The sequence below is a fragment of the Hippichthys cyanospilos genome, chromosome 4 (assembly GCF_059441005.1).
Source record: "Hippichthys cyanospilos isolate Australia breed blue-spotted pipefish chromosome 4, RoL_Hcya_1.0, whole genome shotgun sequence".
Taxonomy (NCBI): Eukaryota; Metazoa; Chordata; class Actinopteri; order Syngnathiformes; family Syngnathidae; genus Hippichthys; species Hippichthys cyanospilos.
The window spans coordinates 23,052,264-23,073,146 of record NC_142372.1 but is presented as its reverse complement, the minus strand read 5'-3'; the positions used below and the strand labels follow the sequence as shown (position 1 = coordinate 23,073,146).

The 20,883-nt window shown below is 40.8% G+C and overlaps 2 protein-coding genes and 1 long non-coding RNA gene across 4 annotated transcripts in view; 2 read left to right on the top strand and 1 right to left on the bottom strand.

The window, feature by feature from the left end:
• LOC148425060 (C-myc promoter-binding protein-like) overlaps positions 1-4,683 on the top strand; it is a 49,087-nt gene extending 44,404 nt beyond the window's left edge. The window contains exon 33 of the mRNA XM_088412971.1: positions 502-4,683. Coding sequence (XP_088269097.1) covers positions 502-638 — 137 coding nt within the window. The 3' untranslated portion in view covers positions 639-4,683. The remainder of the gene's footprint in view (positions 1-501) is intronic.
• Positions 4,684-4,776: 93 nt separating this feature from the next.
• Positions 4,777-19,704, bottom strand: LOC148425058 (sodium/potassium/calcium exchanger 1-like). 2 transcript variants are annotated; one of them, XM_088413489.1, is made up of 12 exons: positions 19,593-19,704; positions 18,118-19,205; positions 14,333-14,437; positions 14,082-14,190; positions 11,969-12,022; positions 11,707-11,757; positions 11,418-11,483; positions 9,868-9,995; positions 8,704-8,922; positions 7,205-7,294; positions 6,952-7,118; positions 4,777-5,915 (listed from the first exon to the last, which is right to left on the bottom strand). In XM_088413489.1, exons 2-12 carry the CDS (start codon positions 19,075-19,077, stop codon positions 5,666-5,668), a joined length of 2,199 nt encoding a protein of 732 aa, XP_088269615.1. In that variant the 5' UTR covers positions 19,078-19,205; positions 19,593-19,704; the 3' UTR covers positions 4,777-5,665. The 2 variants fall into 2 exon arrangements, with proteins under 2 accessions (XP_088269615.1, XP_088269614.1); XM_088413488.1 differs by lacking the exons at positions 11,418-11,483; positions 11,707-11,757; positions 11,969-12,022.
• On the top strand, positions 8,618-15,802 carry LOC148425059 (uncharacterized). The gene is made up of 3 exons (XR_015865433.1): positions 8,618-8,763; positions 9,802-10,025; positions 14,063-15,802. It is a non-coding gene; the product is annotated as an uncharacterized LOC148425059 (long non-coding RNA).
• Positions 19,705-20,883: the final 1,179 nt, after the last annotated feature.

Genomic DNA, 20,883 nt, shown 5'->3' with positions numbered 1-20,883 from the left:
CCTGTGGACATGTAAATGATTCCTGGATCATTGGAAATGTGAAATAAAAACTGTTATCACTCTTCTCTGTAACTTAATACAACAATGGTACTCCGGACAACGACGTAGTGTTAAGTCTTTATTAGCATAGCACGTAGTTGTAGCAAAGGGCGGTACAACGCAACCCGGAGCCGGGGTTACCCATCATGCATTGCGCGACAAACTATGAGTAGCATTACAGCTTAAAATAGACCACAAAAAGGCCTACATTAAATTTGCTAAAAGGTGTCTGGCTCCGCACATATCACCAACACACCAGCACCATGTCAAGGCAAACAAGTGAACTGCATCCATATTGTCAACTGCTACAATTAATATGATTCATTTAAAGGGCCTCCTAACAGATTAGGCTGTTTAAACATGTACAAAGTGGCCCTACTTATGAAAGATGAATGTTACAAAATTCCGAAAGGAATGAATTTTGAATTTTGGCCAACTCCGGTCATGCCGTCCTCTACGCAGACGCCTTCGATCGAGAGTACAAGTCGGCGTACGACCGGCTGTCACCGAGCCTGGCGAAGCTCACGCGCAACTGCGACCGCCCTCCCGGCACGGGCGTCGTGGAGTGTCGGAGGACCTTCGGGGAGCCGTACCTCTAAATCGCGTGAAGATGAGCTGAGGAAATCCGCCGCGCTGTTGGTGAGGCAGGAACGTTCCATCGAGTAACCAGCCGGGGTCATCTCCACATCGGCTTCCTTACAGAAAGACTCTTACTATGCACCAGAAGAGTATTTTTCAAAGCAATATTTTTCATGCAAACTCGTAGCGATTTTATTTTCACGTGAATTCTCTTTATACAAAGTGAGATTTATTTATTAGCGCCATCTGTCCACTGTCCTATTGTTGTAGGTGTGCTCGTTTCCATCACGCTGCCAGACATATTGAAAGGAGTTTGACTTGAATAGAAAGGACTTTGTTGAGCTTGCCTTTTTGGGAAAATGACCTGGAAAACAGTAGCGTATGCTATCTGATGCGTTTACGTTTTGTTTCATAACTGTTGTACGAGTGGTCGAATCTTTACCGCGCTTTTGTCGGACAAGCACTTACATGCAACGTTTGTGCGGATAAGGGAGGCAATTGAACAGTTGAATGATGTTTTATTTTCAGATGTCATTGTAAAAGTAATGAAGTATATGGAAACAGTACAAACTGTGATACTAAGATCAATTTCCGCATTTTAAGGCGCACCTTTAATGAATTGCCCCCCCCCTTTTTTTTTTTCATTTTGTTTGTTAGGCGCACCAAATTTTAAGGCGCGTTGAATCAATGCTATGGTGGTGGCAGGGGCTGCATTTACATTCTGTTATGTACCCAGTAGATGAAGCTGCGCTCAAGGGAATAGCAACTCAATCATCAGAGAAGTCAGCAGTTCACGCTGTCACCACATGATAGGATGGATATGTAGGGTGCACTGGATTATAAGGCGCACTGTCAGCTTTAAAAAAAAAGTAAGGCTTTTAGGTGCGCCTTATTGTGCGGAAAATACAGTATTATTTTAAATTGTTTTTAGAATCATTTTAACTTTTGGAATAATTATCTTTATTTTAGAAATGATATCGGTACTCCATGTTTTTTTCATGGATATCTTTTAGAAATGCTTGATGGCTGACATGTTCTACATACTGTATAATACAATAAGGGGTGTCAAACTCGTTTTTATCGTGGGCCACGTTGTAGTCGTAGTTTCTGTCAGAGGGCTGATATGGCTGATTGTAAGGTTGTTCTTCACACATTGACCTAGTTTTGAAGTCAGGGGTCAGAAGATAGATTGGGGGAAAAATGTTTGTTTTGTTACCCCCACATTATTAAAAGTTAAAGACAACTTTCAAATTTGGGATTTTAGCTAGAAACTTGAAGTTAAATCAGTAATTGGTGGGCCACATTAAATGATGTGGCGTGCCAGATCTGGGCCCCGGACCTTGAGTTTGACACCTGTGCTACACGTGGAGCAGTAGACACAAAAAAATGGACAACCTACACAAGGTATTGTGCTTTTGGAAAATGCTTTTAAAAAGTGTTTTATAGCCACCTGTAGACCTTTAAGGCTTTATTATTAGAAAGCAATCTCAAATTTCAGTGATGAAAGATGTCCTCAAAAAGGTGATATGACAGAAGCTCCAAGACTGCTGCTCCGTTGTCCCCATGTCCTCTGATTTTACCTGCGCTTATGCACGGTGGTGCCATTTTCCACTTGTCTTTCAGACGCAAAATGAGATCAAGTTTGCAATTTTATTTTTTTTTTTACACATGGAAACTGATAGTATATCTAAGTGAAATCAAAACACAGGATTAAGTCACAGTGTCATACACAAAAGTATATACCCCATATTGGATGTGGCAAAATAGAACGATATATGGAGTGGAATTACATGGCACTTTGTACACCATACAGTATGATGCTCCAGCACTTTACAAAGGCTCACATTCACCTCTTTGCACACGCTTGTATTCACCGGTGGAGGCTGCTGCGATGCAGGGCGCTGCTGGGTCCATTGAAAGCAAATTCAAGTTCGATGTCTTGCTCAAAAAACTGAAGCCACAATCTTGCGGTTGGCAGGCAAACACTTTGGCACTAAGGCACGCCGCTCTTCAGCTACTTGGAGATATTACCTATTATTTTACACACAGCAAAATCTTATCGGGTTAAGACCAGCTTTTCGCCCCTTCAGTATTGTTTTTCTAATTAAATTTGCTGACTTTCCAAGAGAGGCACGGAATTGGGAATTCACCCAGATTTCCTATTGCCTTGAGCTAACTATGTTGTTAGTTGCCCATTGTAATTTACTCTACTCTAGCTTTGCCAAAGACAAAAGTAGCAAGAATGCAAGAATACTTCTACATTCACAATTGTAAGTGAAATGATGAATGTTGACAATGCAAAGGAATCAATTACCAAAAAAACACCGCATTTACTTTGTCAGTGCCATAGACGAGAATCCTTCTTTTTTAAAATAGTCATAAAAATAACAAATAATCAAATTCTGGTCAAATACGGTTTTGATTTTTATGGAGGGGAGCTGACATCCTGGAATGATAACACAATGAGCACCGGAGTGACAACTGTGACCATTGGATGGCAATGATGCCATACTACACATACGATAAATACTTGTAACTCTGAGCATAGTGAGCATACTTTACGAGCTACAACAATACTGACGCATCGCAGCAACTAGCCAAGCTAATCGAGGTGGTTTATTTGTATTTACAGAATGTGAAAAAGATTTGGGTGCATATCAATGTAAAATCCATTTTTCAAAGTAATTCCCCACTGAGCCACCAGGTGACTCCCATTCGGTTAAATATACAGTATTTGGCAATACAGTCGAACCTCTATATAGTGAACCTCTACAAAGTGAATCTCTCTTCATAGTGAACGAATCTTTACGGTCCCTTGCAAAACAGCTATATTTGACGTGTATGTAAAACCTCCTCATAGGGAAACTCCACATAGTGAATAATCTCTTCATAGTGATGCTATTAGTCAGTCCCTTGACAGCATCTACCTCTATATTGTGAATATCTGAACTTATCGAAAATTGTGAAGTTGTAAAATTGGGCGCACTGTCGGGATTTCCTCCCTGCCTAGCCGCTCTCGCGCGCCGCGACTTTCTCTTGCATTTTCACTTAGTCCGCCGTCCACTGCGCACGCGTTTCTCCGCTGGTCATCCCTCCGAAAATTCTAAGATGTCGGAATCTGCCGTGAAAAGTATGGATGCTAGATCTATAAGTCGGAAGCGAAAGCCTTTGTCGTTGGAGGAGAAGTGCGACATAATTCGGAAGTGTGCGAGTGGAGTGAAGCAGAATGCCATTGCAAAGGAGTACGATGCTTCGCCTGCTGCGATATGTGGCATTCTGAAGAAGAGAGAAGAGATAATGCGACTCGTGGAAGGCGGAAAGCTTAGTGGAAGCACAAAGCGCATGAAGCCTATAAACATTCAAGAGTGTCGACAAGGCAGTGCTGTTGTGGTTTCAGGAGATGCGAGCTAAAAACAATAATGAATGAATAATAATAAAGATATTTGTTCAATGTAAAATGTTTTTACATTAGTTTTACCGCATTAGATTGTAGTGTTTAAACAACTTAAGTTGTTTAATGTACATTTATTTACATATTTATTTTTAAAAAAACGTATATAAAATTACTTACATATTTATTAAAAAATTATTCACATATTTCATCAATGAATTCTGAACATTTTAGGAAAACCTCTATAAAGTGAATCTCTCTTCATAGTGAACTTCTCTCCTCGGACCCTTGAAGTTCACTATCTAGAGGTTCGACTGTATCAATCATAAGCCGTTGGTAAGTTCTGCACAAAAGTAGCATCTCATTAACACGCACGGGTTCTTTTTTCAGTGTTAGGGTGGTTTGAGGAAGACCTCGGGTCAAATGTAGATCAACCACTTTTGTCACATGGAATAACTTTTTTTTTTAAAGGTCATGAGGCTGCTGCACTTTGGCCCATCAAATGTGGGCTGATCTAACTTGAAATGGCTGACTGGCTGATGGGAACAGCCCGGGAAAGCTGACAATCTGTGAGGGAGAGAAGGTTATTCACACTTGTGTCAGGTGTGGTAACGGTTCTGTCGAGGACCACACTTTCAGGGTTCTTTAAATGTAAATAAAGTCATATAATCTCATGCGTCTTCTGTTTTTCCCCCCTTCTTCGGAGCAACGCAATTTTCAAGAATTATTAATAGTGCCATTTTCTGGTCAAGACAGCAAGTCTATCACACGGTTAGAAAAATACAGTCATTTATTGCAGAAAGTTTACAAATGACTTTTTCTTTTACTTAGGAGGTTGCATTCTTCATCAGTTCACCAAGGGAATTCAGCAAAACATGACACCTTTCTTAACCCCGTTGGGACATGCATCCCACAGCAACAAGATGAAATGGCATCCCAGCGGTTCATTGCACACCTATCTACAAATTCTAGAGGCAGTTAGCATGTTTTTCATGCACAACAAGCCAGTGCTGGCTCACTGTCAACAAGGTAGCTTGCTATGTACAATTTCTTCTCAATTAAACATCAAGTACTATAGAAATACACTGACGATATGCTTCTCTGGCACATTTATATTATTATTCTTATAAAATACTGATGGGACAAAAAAAAATCACAGGGCCTGTAAATTAATCCATGGAAGTAGGAATTTAACAATATTCCCAGTATCCTAGCCTTATAAACAAATAATACATTCCATAAATGTTATTTAAAAAAAACAAAAACAAAAAAACATCAGTAGTGAAAGGGTTAAAACACTTTTGACACATACAAGCATGTTTTCTACGAAACAGATTCTAGCAACAGAGCCACAAGTTTTATTACACACACACACACATACAGTGTATATATATATATATGTATATATATATATATATATATATATATATATATATAATATAACTACTGTGCAGATGTGTGCCACTGCTGCCACATTTTAGTTTGCTAGTGCAGTGGCTAAAGTTTCTTTCAAATCAACATTACCCTTCGAATGATTCACGGGTAACGTAGAGTTTGCACATCAAGGTACCACCTTAAATTTTGTTCACCTATCAATTCCAAAAGGATTTTTAACTCCATGAAAATTCCTTAGTCGAGGACGCACTTGACCACATGTTAGATGGAGACTGGGCAGACCAGGACACGGTCCTCCAACAGGACACTGAGGACCAGGAACACAAAGTAGAGCGCGAACATAGTGAGGCCGAGTGTTCGGCTCATCTTCCAGTGACACGTGGCGATGGAGATGATGACGAAGAGGAGCATGAGGAAGAGCAGCACAATGGCGCAGAACAGACCGTTGGAGCTGACCGTCACTGGCTGACCGTTGTGCAGAAACGAGTACAAGAGCCAAGGAACTGGCAAACTACAAGTACAAGATAAAGATACAGGAGTCACTTCCCAACTGGAGGACATTTTCTGTCCCAGGCGCACTTGAGATTGTGAACACCTTTGTGTGTTTGTGCCAGGAGCGGGCAACTTACTTGTGCTGCTCCAACATTCAGCAGACAAAAATTGTAACCCTCTGTCAGTCTGTCTATTTTCATCTTTCACGGGTTCGCTGCTTCACGGATTTTTTACAGTGTGGATATTTTTTTTACAGCGCATTGTGCTCTGAAGCCTGATTGGCTCCGGGGCTTTACTTTTGTCTCGAAATAAAATCTTGACGCATAGGCGAGAGGATCCAAAAGCTCGCTTTGGTCTCTCCCGTGTCTCTCCTGTGCCCGTGTGGGCTCAGCTCAGCACACAGGTTGCAAACGTGCTAGTAAGCACATTGATTGCCGATCACGTGACTCGTAGGCGTGCCGAGAGGAAACGCACACGTGTTATTTTTGGAAGGTAACCCCCGTGATAAACGAGGGATTACTGTATTATGACTTTTGAAAACTTGTGCATTATGGGAGTCCGGGCTAAGCCAATCAAATCATCGCAGTCATTGACAGGCTTGCAAATGTCATAAATTGCCTGCTAGCGCCACCCGGTGGTTTGAGGGTGTCAACACAAAAATTTCTATTGCGCCCCTTTCGCGAGTTACCGTTGAAAGGGTTAATCCAAGAATTGAGGGAAATGCATGATAAAATGTCAGGTTTCCACCATGTCCAAAATTGACAATTTTTCTAATTTTTGAATGGCAGTAAATGAGCCCGACATGGGCTAAATTATAGGGTGTACCTCTGGACCTCTCGTTTGCAAGCATTGTTTTGACAATCTATGCAATATTTTAACCTCCAGGTTTTTGTATTCTTTTCTTTTGATATCGCACATCGAAAAGCCCGAGACGGGTCAAAATGTCCCCAAACATTAGAAAATTGACGTTCCTGAAATACGGCCTCATTTCTCAATAGTAGTTTTGTCGTTTCATCTGAGTACATGAAGGCAGCATACCTACCGAGCCAACTTACCCGACAGTGATGTCAAAGATGTTACTGCCAACTGAGCTGGACACAGCCATGTCTCCCAGGCCTTTGCGAGCTACTATAACGCTGGTAATGAGGTCAGGGATGGAGGTACCGGCCGCAAGGATGGTAAGACCCATGATTTCCTCGGAGATACCGATCGTCTCACCCACCTGGGCCCAGGAAAGTGGACACATACGCCGCTACTGTAAGATTGACTTCATTTGAGGATGGATTTTATTTTGCAGTCCGAACAGACCTGATGAGCCCACCACACCATCAGGTAGGAGAAAACTGCAATCCACAGTATTGTGCCAATAAAGGTGATGGCAAAATATTTCTTGGACGTCTGACAAATAGAAAGGGGACACCTGTTGTTTAGCTGCAGAACATTTGACATGAATCGAGCGACAGAAAAGCTTTGCCTGTTGGGTGATGTACCATTTGAAAATCAGTGGCTTCTTTGTTCTGTGGAGCGTCTCAGTAAACGGTTAACATCAAGAGTTAAATTAAACAAGGACGTTTTTCAGACGAAATACATTTGCGTGTACGGTAAAACCCCGCGTCATCGCCGGTTCAACGTTCACTCTAACGCCACTGTACAGATTGATTTTTTTTTCAATAATGATTTTTTTTTCTCTGCAAAAAGGTGTAATTCCGTTACCTACCACTAAATGGTGGCACCTTTATTTTTAGCCTGTGTAAATTGGAAAGAAATGAAGCCATTGGCAGATTTATTAATTACTCGCTACTTCACTGCAATGGTGGTTTCCTTTTCCGTATTGTCCGTCCCTTTGGCGAAAATGCCACCGTTTATGGCAAATCTGTGAGGAATGCTGCTGAACATTTTATTGGGATAAATGTGATTTTCATAAACCGCCAAGAAGTTACATCTTTGAATGCTACTCATTGGCATCATGTTGTCAGAATCATGAACAAGGAAATGAAAGCAAAGTAATGAAATGAAATCAAAGACAATGAGGAAAAACTACAATTGCTACAAAATGTAAACCTAATCTGCGTGGCACACTTCACAATTCTGAGATTCTGAATGGTCACAAGGTCAAGTTCTTTTATGAGAGGCTGCCCCTACTCCAGGCAATAATAATAAAGTAAGACACTGTTTTTCATGAAAAAACCAAAAGAGATGATAGTGACAGTGGCAATGTACAGGAGAATGGCTGATTCATGGGAAGGAACTCTTGTTAACAAAGATCATCAAAAGCGCATTTAGCCGCAGTTTGCTATGGTTCTTTGTTACTAATACGTTGTGTGTATATTGCTTCCTCTTTCATTTTCTGGAGGATTCTGTTGACTTCAACTTGCAAAACAAAGTTAAAAGGAAAATCTGGACTCTTGTGACTGTAGCCAGGTCTGACCGAGTACCGCATTTTCCGCACGATATGGCGCACCGGATTATAAGGCGCACCCTCAATTAATGACATATTTTAAAACTTTGTCAGTCCTAATATTTCGACCCTCAGAAAGGTCATCATAGAGAAAGTTGAACAGAATTTAAAGGAGAAGCACTGCTTTTCTGTGGATGGCCCTGGCTTCAATCTAAACTTTGTGTGAATGTCTTGTGCTGTATCAGCACAGTTTTGTTTGTTGGGAAACACAGGTGTAAAATGACCTGCTGCATCCATGAGTAACCAAACAAAAGAGGAACAATAGTCATTTCCCGTCGAACACGCAAATCTCTCACTCCACACTGTTCAGTAAACACCCGTGCAGAGAGCGGATGATGGTTGTACGCACCGGGTTGCGGACGTCAGGCAGGGTGAGCCACAACGGTAACACGATGGGAAGCAGGAGGAGGTAAGTGACCTGTTTGCGTCTGCTTTCTGGCCAATCTAAAGACAAGGGCTCATTCTCTTCCTCTTCTTCCTCCTTGTCTCCATCATCATCCTCACTTTCACTCGTCACACTGCTATCTGCGTCACTGCTCTCGTCGCCACTTCTGCCATCAGAGCTCTCCTGCGGGCAAAGCGACATTTCTGAGCGTTAGTGACTCGCGCTAAGGGCTTTATCAAAGGTCGTCGATTGGCGGATGAACAGTTTGTGAAAGACATACATTTTCCAATGCAATCGTTCATCAATAGCCCCCTTCCGCACCAGGTACTCTGAGTTCCAGGCCAACGAGTTTGCGTTCGTACCGAGGGACGGCGGACAAGGTAGCTTATTCAAATTGGACCCATGACGTGAAGCAGGGGGTAGAATGCGTTCCCTCTCCTGCCTAACAAGGAGCTTACTATGGACAACCTGAACACTGTGCCGGTGAGGACAAGGAGAGATATGACTACAATGGCAGAGACGAAGGAAATGCTTTCTTTGTATTATCAAGTTCTCTTTTTCTGCAGTTTGTCCTCCTCCTCTGCCGCCGATTTTGATTTGGAACAACGCCTCACTTGAAAAGTGGTGTATTTGAACATTTAATGTGCTGTTTTTGAGGCGCTTGGCATTGACATTTACACGTCAAACATGATTCATAATATGACCAAAATACGAATGCCACTCCGGAGAAGATCGATTCAAAAAGCAAAACAGTACAAAAATAAGCCGTTTCAAAGCCGATACGCAACATATTGGAAACTGAACGTCGTACTGTATTGCGTCACTTCGTATAGCAAAATATCGATATTATGCCCCAGCCCTACTAACCACCAGTCTAGTGTGCTGCTACCCATGCAATCATTATTCAGGAGATAATACTGTATGGTATACATAGATCCCCTCCATAAATACGAGCAAAGTCGACTGGGATTGCCTCCGGGTCACCGTAATGATGAACATGGGGTATGCTTATCAGGATGGAACAAACACAATGTATATATGCCATGAAATGTTTTTGGTCAGGAAAAATTACATCTGGACAGAAGACAGGACAGCAAGGACAGAAGACAGGGACAGCAATCTGCTTACATTGGCACCCTGCTTGTCGGTCATATTGGTTGTGTCGTGCTCAGCTGGAGGCTGCGAGGTGGAAGGCTCCTCTGCCTCCGCCACTCGACCAGGTGCAGACTGCTCGCATTTTGGCTTGTGGCCATCATCTGGACATGGGCAACGGAAGAAAGAAAAAAGTAAGCCATATTTTCACTGTACAGTAGAATAAAGGTATTGCACGCTTTCAATTGTGAAGTGATTCAATTACATTTTGTGGAATTAAAGAAAAACAAAAAAACAAAACAGAGTGAGATGTTACAAAAACGTTCGGGTCGACTAAAGAGGAGTTTCACGCACATACTGTACACACATCATACAGAAAACAATCAGAATGTTAATCCTCGGTCCGACTGATTTGCACTCATTGAGGCCCCTTCAAGCTCCCGGCAAAAACACTTCGCTCTGCCTCTCAGACTCTGAAGCGCCTCATTAATCCAAATAATATGTATGGACACACAAAAGTCTGATTGCTGCGATCAACCTTATTCAAGCCTTAATGATCAGTAATGTTCAGTAAATGACCGAATGTACCTAGAGAAAAGCGGACCTCTGCAAACGAGACTTTAGACTGTAACCTCTAACGACAGCAAACTGTTAACAAACTAACACAAAATCTTGGGTTCGTTTCGTTTAGTCAGTGACGCTAACCTGACTTGGCTTCTTGGTGGAGGTAATCAAACAATACTACGAGATCATTTTTCATCGGGTACAAGCTAGCGTTGGGGGCAGTTATTTAAATTTTCCCCATTGTTACATCAAAGTGGGCTGAAAGTGCATTTGACATACATTCTCCTTTCATATAAACAGGTGGTACATAACATGGATTAATAACAATTTGGCTCCATGCCATGAAGCTTTTTAGCATATCTTTTTTTAAAGGTTTGTGATAGAATTGCGCTTCAAAGATTACACGGATTAAAAAAAAAAAAAAATCTTGGATTCAAGCAGAGAAACGCACAAAAAGTTGTTTAATCATTCTTTTTCATTCTTATTGGAATATGAGGCTCCTTGTAAATCATATGTAGATTCTGCATGAGAGCTTCATTGGGCCGCTCTGACATTTTATTGTTTTGATGTGACAAGATTATCTGCAAATGTATTGAAGGAATATTTAACGTGCGGCAAGCGGGTTGAGGTGCTGTAAAATTCTGTTTCAAATGCAATTGGACAACAACATCAAAATTAAACATATGTTCCAACAAATATTGATGTTTATCAGTATCGATTAAAGAAGCACCTTCAGAGGGAACATAGTATGTACATCTTTTAGTATTCAATCTTTTTAATGGTGGCATTTGCATTTTTGACTGTTTTGTCCTGAATTTAAACTCTACCAAGATGCTAATAAAGTGAAGCAATGTCTCACCTGAGTCAGTTACACACGCAGTACAGTGCTTGACATATGTGTAGTGCGCATTCTGTCCGCTGATGTTTCACACATGACATACTGTACAGCACCAAGATACTTGAATTTTAACAAAAAAATAGATGTGATCATCTCCATCATCAGTGTTCGCATTCCAACTCACCTTCCAGCTGGTGCTGGTGTGACCTGCCTGTGTCAGGGACATTCAGTGGCTTTACTTTGTTATTTGCTGTAGTTAAGAGAATTATTGTTTCGTTAAGTAGAAAGCGGTCACAGACGGACAACAGTGTCACTTTTTACAGTTAAAGCATCGGCCCTTTGATCAACTCTGAAGAAATAAAGATTTCACTTGAAAATGATCATGGACAGTCATGCAAAAATTAGCTTGTGTAAACAAAATGACACCATTTCTGGAGCAACACATAAAAGAAAACACACAAGACGCAGGGTACCTTTCTTCTGAAAAAACACCTCCGTTCTGATTACACCATTAAAGGACGTTTCTAAGGGAAATAAACAACAAAGAGTGACTTCAGTCACATGCTATTCACGTTCTCAGTCTCTTCACATATGGTGAGCTGAAACAATAATTTTGCTTGAACATTCCCAGCGCATCACGCCTTACAGTTGCACGATAAGCGAGTACACAGGAACAACACAAACACACCAAGAAAGCACTGTAGTACTGAGACAGAAAAATGTTGCTCTTCTTACCTCCCCTAGCTTTTCTCGCAGCAGGGGTTTTGAGTTTCCCTCTAAAGGTCGAGTCTAGAACAGAAACCATAACAATCGATTTTCTCTTCCTATGCTCAGAATGCCTATCAGAAACACGGCGTGATCACCAAACAATCGTGGCACAGGGACAGCCTGTTTTCATTTTTTCACCCAGAAAGAATGACACAAGCACAAACGGGATTTGATTTAACATGATTTTTTTAGAGCAGCTACTGAACCTTAACCTGAAACTGATCAACACTACGCTTGTTTTCGATGTTTAGCCGAAAACCAATTAATCCACCGATGTACGTGTAATAAATACAGTAAAATAGCTTAAATTTTGGGTCCCTTAATGCATGGAACACTAAAGATACAAAGTGCAGGTGTAACATGTTTTGAAATATTGTATCGTTTATTATTTATTTAGCTATCCATCCACCCATTTTCTTTGCCGTTTATCCTCCTCACTAGGGTCACAGGCATGCTGGTGCCTATCTCAGCTGTCTTTGGGCAGTAAACGCAGGACACCTGTCATGATCGGACAAGCTAATGTAAGGAATGTAGTGGACCCAAAAACGGCAGGAAACTGGGAGGTCGAACGGCTCAAAAATTAAGATTTCAGACAGAACTGCGGAAGGACACACTGGAAAAAAAACTGTACAAAGTAACAAATAAAACTTGAAAAAGAAAACCAAACTCACGGGGTAACAGAGGGAAGACAGTGAAAGGGAGGTAGTGGAGCTTGTGGACAGAAATATGGGCGGCATTCGACAATAACCCGACAGCTAACTCAAAGCAAACCCGAACTTAAATATACTCCACACTTAAAAAGGAATCACGAAACAGCTGAACAAGAACAAAAGGCAGGGGAAGCTGATTGGACGACGCACGGGGCAGGTACACTCTGACAGGTGGAAACCGTTACACTAGTGAAAACAGACAAGGAAGACACACCCGCGGGGAACAGAAACACAAACTTAGAAACATAAACAAAACCCCACAAAAACAGAAACCCGAAAACCCACAACAAATCCCAACCTAACACGACAACATCCTGAACTGCTTGCTAACCAATTGCAGGGACAAACAACCATTCACACTCAATATCACATCCAATGACAATTTCGAGTGTCCAATATACCTACCAAGCATGTTTTTGGAATGGGGGAGGAAACCTGAGTGCCCGGAGAAAACCCATATAGGTACGGTGAGAGCACACAAATTCCACACGGGAAGGTCAGAGCCGGAATCGAAGCCATGACCTCTATATGTGAGGCGGACGTGCTAACCGATCTTCCGCTGTTTAATTAAGTACAACACACATTTAATTTACTACAACAGAGAAAAGAATTGACCGCTTCTTTGGGTTGAAGGATTGCTCGAATGTAATTATTTTCTCTCACTTTTGTAATGTGTTGTGTACGATTAAAAAAAAAAAAAATCAATGCTGCTTTGAAAGAGCTCATATGCAATTAATCGGTCAGACCCGAATGTGTACGACCAAATAAGTATTTTGGATAGAAAACCGTCAAGCCAAATAGCATGGTGTGATCTAAAAGATGCTGATGATGCAGATTGCCGTGGCGATCGCTCTACTATTTCATTAGTGATAAAGAGCTTGGTGTGCTAGCATGCTGGCTTTTATCCAGCTTGTATGAGCATGTATTAGAAAGCTGATTAGGAATCAGTTGCGTGTGTTGCAAGAGTAAAGAAGCCGCTTCGCAAATTTGAGGACGGGTCTCATCACTGGCTCACTGCAAGGGCAGAGTAGCCCTATGTGGCTCTGATTGACTACAGCGACTATATTAATGGAAGGCATTGAAGGCAATTGGCTTTTAATCTTTCACATTTCTTTCTATAAATAACCAGGTAGATGGAATAATAGAACTGCTTTTCTAACTTTAGAAACTTTTCTAAATAAACTTTTTAACAGTTTATTGTGCAATATTATACAAATAAACCTCTATTGTTCTGCGGCCATAATTGTTTGGATAAACGGTATACTCAATTCCACCTGTACATTTGCACCTTTGCCCCTTAAGTCACTGATAACCTGGCACAAAGTTTGCAAAGTTTTACTTATGATTGCAGGATGCCCACTTGTTGTTACCTTCCCCCAGTGGGTCCAGCGTGTGGATCATCAGCTGGAAGATGGTGTTCCTCAGCGAGGTGTTGTGGAGGGAGGCTGAGCTTCCACCTCGCTGCAGTCCGGGGCGCACCTGCATATTGGAACGCTTCAACAATTCCATTCAATTTGCCATCGTCGACATCGGTCATGGGTTTCTAGTTTAAAACATAACTTCTGGCAAGACCATCACTAATGTACTGTAGTAATGAAAATGACCAACAGCTTATTAGCACCCTGAATTTGGCTTTGTCCTCTTGGAGATCAGCTGGTTTGCTGGCTAGAAAGCTCTGAGGTGGCTCTGGCTGCGGAGGCGGAGAAGGCGCCGATGGTTCCCGATCCTGTGAGGTCAATAACAGAGATCGTTATTATCATTTCCTTTTGAAAGCTGTTTGGGCATGGTGAAAAAAACAACAAACATATAGTGGAGGGTCTTACCTAAACTCTTTGCATATGTTAACATATACCAAAGGGAAATACCTGGCACAAACAAAAATGCTAACAAGATAAACGCATACAAGGTAGCGCTATATAACATGCTGATTATATCAACTTACATTAGCTAGGATGTTATTCCCAGACATAAGTTGTTGGATCAACAAACAAACTAACTTTTGGCATATTGTCATAAATGGCAACATTATACATAGAAAGTATAACTTAAAGACACTTGTGGGCTAGATTTCAGACAGAACAACGTGTGCGTCACCGATCGACTGCTAATTGAAGCCAAACCGCTTTCTCCCTACAAGATGTAATATCAACAGCGGCCAGAGGCGGCGCCAAAAAACAAAGATCAAGCTAAACAATGACTGAACTGGTAAAGGATAAACTAAATCACTTCCGAAACATCATTATTTCCGGAGATGGGAAAATCAGGGACAGAAAGTAAAAACCCTGCCACAGTTTAGCTTTGGCCACATGTACCTTCACTTAACTGGTCGTCTAATGAGCTTATTTGACTGCAGGTTGAGTAGACGCACCTATGGCTAAAGCCAAATTCGGTAGGGTTTTTACTTTCAAGACTTGGATTTCCCATCTCTGATTATTTCGGGTGCGTACCAATTGATCCACGGACCAGTACCGGGCCATGGACCGGCAAATGGGGACTGCCGTTCTAGAGTACAATATGTGCACAGTGAAAGAAATAATGCGGCCTAAAACCACCGGTTCCAGTTGTCTGCTGGTAAAGAAGTTGAGTTAGTCTCTACCAAGTGAACTGATAAGGCTTGCTTGGATGAGCAGCAAAACAATTTTAATGATGTTTTGCAACATATAAGTGCATCAATGGTGATGTTGCGGACTACATGTAAAATCCACTTCAACCATAAACTGTTTGTTAAGAGTAGATGATTGGCTAGACTGTGCGCATAAATCAGCATGAACGAACAATGATTCACTCTTTGTCACCTTATCCAATCAAGAGACAATGTTGAAGTGGTAGTGTAACTTCCTGCTTTAGAGACCAATTCAAGAAAGAATTGTCCTTTAAAATTTGGATGAGAAATAATACATGTATCGCAAATTAACAAAAAAATCCTACATGTTATGAAATATTTTTTAAGGGTTATCCTATGTAGCTGTGTTATGAAAACATGGAATGACCATGTTTACATATACATAAAATGAATTCACGTTCCAATAATTATCAGACACTGATGTAGGCTCCTGCATCCTTATACTTGATTAAAGAAGCAATTGCACTCTGTGTGTGTTCTGATGATACTCAAAACTGTTTTGAATATGAATGTCTCCATTTGTCTGTCTTGTTTTGGCAGTCTGCAAAACCACAATATCTTGATCATAACATAGCAACAATCCATTACTCATTTACATCAGTTGGTGCATACATTACTGCCATTTTCTGACACAGCCACACACCTGGACTTCTGCACTGCATCAAAGGACGTTCCACAAGCATAGGCCATCACCTGCTCATACTGAAAATCTGTGTCCTCTATACACAGAATCCCAAAAAGACACTGTTCTAAATGCATGCAGATGAAAGTGAAGAAATCTGACTTTGTACAACATGGAGTCAACAAAGGTGAATGTTGTGAGAGAACATTGTTGATGATGGGGAGCTTGAGAACAACAATAGCAAGATCAACACTAATGGAAAACCTTTGGCTATTTATTTTTAAGGGTGTGAAAACAACCGATCAATTCCATATTTTTGACACTCTCATCTCATCGCGAAAGCATTCATGTTAGCTTCAGTGAAGACTAATTGTTCATAGGTGTGAATGGGAACGCTTGTTTGTCTACATCTGCCTTGCAATTGCCGGACAATTGGTCCAGAGTGCGCTTCACCTCTTACCCAAACTCAGCTGAGAGACTAAACTAACTTAAGTTGTAAAATACAGTAATGGTATCGAATATATTTCAAAATGATTATTTTAAAAGTTGTACTTTTTAAAATAAGACTTTTTGTTGATTTTCCTTGATTTTATAAAATTGGGTAAGTACATTTTTATTTCATGTTCTTTGCCATTATGGCCTTTGTAAAATGTCATTTATAGTATTTATTTTTTCAGCATACAGACTTGGACTGTCAATCAAATCACATGAGGTGGTGCCAGCTGAGGTGATTGGCTGATCCTTTACGCAGACATGAACAGCACAACTTGCAGTATCGATTTAAAGGGAGTATGTGTAATGTTTCACATGCTCCCGTGGAAACTTTGGAGGCATTACGGTAATTGGAGCCATACACACTCCTCCCCCGGATGTCTGTCGCTATAGGCGTACATGGCGAGCTCCGGAGGAGTGCCACCCCCCTTGTAATATAAATTAACGATAACTAAACCTACGATTATATTTAAAACATACTGTTGGTCGTTAAGAACACAGTTATTTGCGAGTTTTTGAAACGTGTAATATTCAATGTATTCATTTTTAATGAAAAACGGTCTGAATCTTACATATTGTCACTTTAAGCAAGGAGAATTATCACTAAATGAAGAATGGCTAAAGGAGAGAAGTCAATTTCAGAGTAAAGTCACGAATCATTTGCATTGTAACATAAAGTCTTTAAGTCAACCAGAGAGAGGATTGTAGCAGCAGCAGGGATGGTGTTTCGATGAGGTGGTGTTTGAAAGTTCACATAACAGTCAAGCATTGTTGCTACCAGATGCTAATGCTAGCATTGATGCTACCAGATGCTAATGCTAGTGATGGCCCTCACTGGTCCAAGCCACTAACTGTGATTGACAAAGAGTTTATTCTGCTGAAAATCACCATTATGAAATACTTTTATTTGACTTAAAAATGCTATAATGAAAGCATTTTGAAAAAAGAACATCAGGAAATTAAATAAACATTTTGTTTTGTTTTTCAAGAAAGTCTTGGAAATTTTAAAAAAGTTATGACTTTAAAAAGTGTGATTATTATGCAATCATTTTTATGATATTGCCTTGTTTTACAAGTTAAAGGCCACGCGTTAAATTATAAATATTTGTGTCATGTCTTGAAAAAATAAATGTAAACATAAGGAGTTAGTTGAAAAAAAGGAGCATGATCATTTAGTTGTTTCAATTTTTAGGAAAAAGAAGTTCACAAACATGACCTAAAACTACAAATTCAGACAGCTTTTTTCTTTTCAGGAAACAGTAAGATAAACAAAAAGTAAGTAAGTAACAGCTAACTTGTTTTGAGTAGGGTAAAAAAAACAGTGCTGTCGCAAATTTTTAAAATTGAGAAATTGATTAAGATTTTTCATTCATCATTATTATGGTTTTAATTTCACCTAAAAACGTCTCAGAAAAACCCTCTGCCATTTTATTTTTATCTTAAATTTTTGCCTGATCTACAGTGTTACCTAGAGATATTAAAGTCCCATCTTGTGAAAAACTCAATATACTCAATATTCAAATTAGTTTTGCGTCGTTTCTGTGATCTCAACAACGTTAAAAACTGACCAAACACGCTATGAGACTGATGACTGATTGAATCATTTTGCCATCGCTTGCAAGAACTCGAACAGACACAGAAACAAGGGTTTCCTGTCCTTGTGACTGACCTTGTCAGGCTCATCAGTGGTCCAAGCTTGGATGATGCTCACATGCTTGTTGAGCTGTATCTTGACCTCATGCTCAATCTGACTGTTGAATTTCATGAAGCACACATAGGTGATGTAGCCCAGAACCAACATGGCGCTCTCCCACCACAGCATTGTGTTATCCAGGAAGAAGACGATGAGCATGATGAGGTCCAGGATGTAGAAGGACACGTCCCGGAAGAGCGGCCACCATGTCAGGTGCAGCATCTCCCGAGAAAAGATGGCGCACATGCCTATCACAAAGAGGATGTTGAAGACGGCCGAGCCTACGATTGTGCCGATGCCCACGTTGCTGTGGGAGACGAAAACGCCGATCAAGGAGGTGAAAAGCTCCGGTGCCGAGCCGCCGGCGGCCATGAAGGTGGCACCGGCCACATCGTCGGAGATGTCCAGTTTGTTTGTGATGACCTCCAGAGCGGGAACAAAAAATTCGTCGCAAACTATAGCGAGGGCCACAAACATATAAACCATCCCACTGGCATGCAGAAGCACCCAGCCTTGGCGTCGCTGTTCCACCGAGAAGATGTCCTTTGGGTACTCGCCCTTCCTGTTTGGCGGCTGTGGTGGAGTGGATGCTGTGGTGGTGGGTGGCGGTTTGGGAGGTTGGGGTTCCACATAAATACACTGCTCAATATCTGTTCTGTTGACAACCACCAAAGTGGGTTGGGTGTTCTTAGGCAAGTGGACCGGCTCCTGTGATCCATTGATTGATGTTAACTCTGGAATGTTGACCTCTAGCACACCAACACCACCGCCTTTTTCTTCCAAAATGTCCCGCTTATGGATGGAATCTCTAACTTTTGACAGCCTGGCTTTCAGTGTCAGCGTGTAGAACAAACACAAGAGCACACCCGAAGCGAAGAAGAGAACGCGACTGCGTCTGAGTCTCCTCGGACGAGGGGCCACATTCATAGTCCTCATGGCAAAACTGCAAATGATGTCACATAAAATGCTTCATGGTTCCTGTGGCTGTTATTTGGTGAAAAGAAACACGTTCATCAGTCCAAAATGTTCCATCCTATAGTAGCTGATGTCCACCTGTGGCAGAGCTGAGAAACAAAGAAACACAGCGAGAGCAACGTAAACGCAAATACTTCATTCCGAGTGCCAAGCTGTAAATACTGAAGTGCAAGATGCAAACAGCCACCTGTTACTATGACTACACAGATGATTTGGTTCAGCGCCTTTTAAACACATTTTAGTTGGATATATTCAGTACATTCGTAGATGTAGAAGACAACGATATAAGTGTAATGCTTATTGAGGAATTATCCTGCTAAACAATGTCACAATATAAAACCAGAAAACCAAAACATTAAATGCAACTTTTTTTTTTAAATGTAGTCCATCACATATCGTTTTCGAAGCATTACGTTACCATAGCCCACCTTGATAAAACAAATAGATGCATGAATGTGCAAAGTGGTCTTTCTTACCTGCAGCTTGCAGCGTCTGCTCAGCTCCTCTCCCGCCTGAGCAAGCTTCACTTCACGGCACCAGAGCCACTCAGAGATGCTGAGTATGGTTTTTAGGAGGCTGCAAGGGCACGCTACATGACAAGCCTTGAACAAGGCTCAGTATAATGCTACTAAGAGGATTTGGAGCCAAACGCCTCTCACCTTCCCTTTCAGAAATAACGCTGTATCAATAAGCCGGCATTCATATCGTTGACACCTTATTTATGCCATTCCATTCAGAAGTTAATCTCAGTGTTATACTTTCACAAATAAGTTAACCTTTATTCTCAACAACATTGTTCACAGAATGGTGGGTGCGCGTCATTACCCTGACATACGACTAATTTTATGCCACTTTTGTTGACAGATCATTCCATGACCGTTACGGGGTGGTTGTTGAAACGGAAAATAACAAACACGGAAATGAGGCAAAATAACAACAACAGCTGCAAATAAAACATCCAAATGTTAAAAAGCAGCAAAAAAGGACGCTATCAAAAAATGTAATGTAACCTACAACAAGTACAAAAAACACACACTGAGATTAAAACGGCTAAAAACAAAAAAGGCGAACTCATTAAAAGACAAACCGCAATAAATATGAATTTATAAATATGACAGCGGGTGAACTTAAGACAAAACAAATGCTTAAAAAATGCGCTGATAATAAAGCAACTGCAGGACAAAACATGCTGCAAACTGACACCACACAACAGAAGTGACTCAAATTTGGGATTAAATGTAATAATAGTAGTGATTTAAAAAAAATGCGAATGAGGAAGAGAGAAAGTGAGGATGTTCTGCGTTTGTTTTCCCCCTTCAACTGTTTCTTTCTGGGGTGTCAAACTTTTTTTTTTTTAATCGTGGGCTACATTGTAGTTACAGTTTCTGTCAGAGGGCTGGTACGATTGTCAAGTCAAATAAATTTTAAATTTTAAGTGGATTTGTCACACATTTATTTGATTTAAAATCAGAACCTGATCAAATCTGTTCAAAAGAGGGATTGGAAAAAAATGCTTGTTATGTAACCCCCACATTATTAAGTTAAAGAAAACTTGAAAATTTGATATTTTAGCCAGAAACCTGAAGTCAGATCAGCCACATAAAATGATGACAACTTCAATATTTAAATTCTGTCTGTACGTTTAATTTCTGCATCAAATTTCAAGATGATGGTTGTTGCGTTTTTGCCAATAATTAAATATCGTTGTTGAATGACCCTGCTATATGCTGGCATCAGTTTAAAATGTACCATGCCCTTCTAATGACA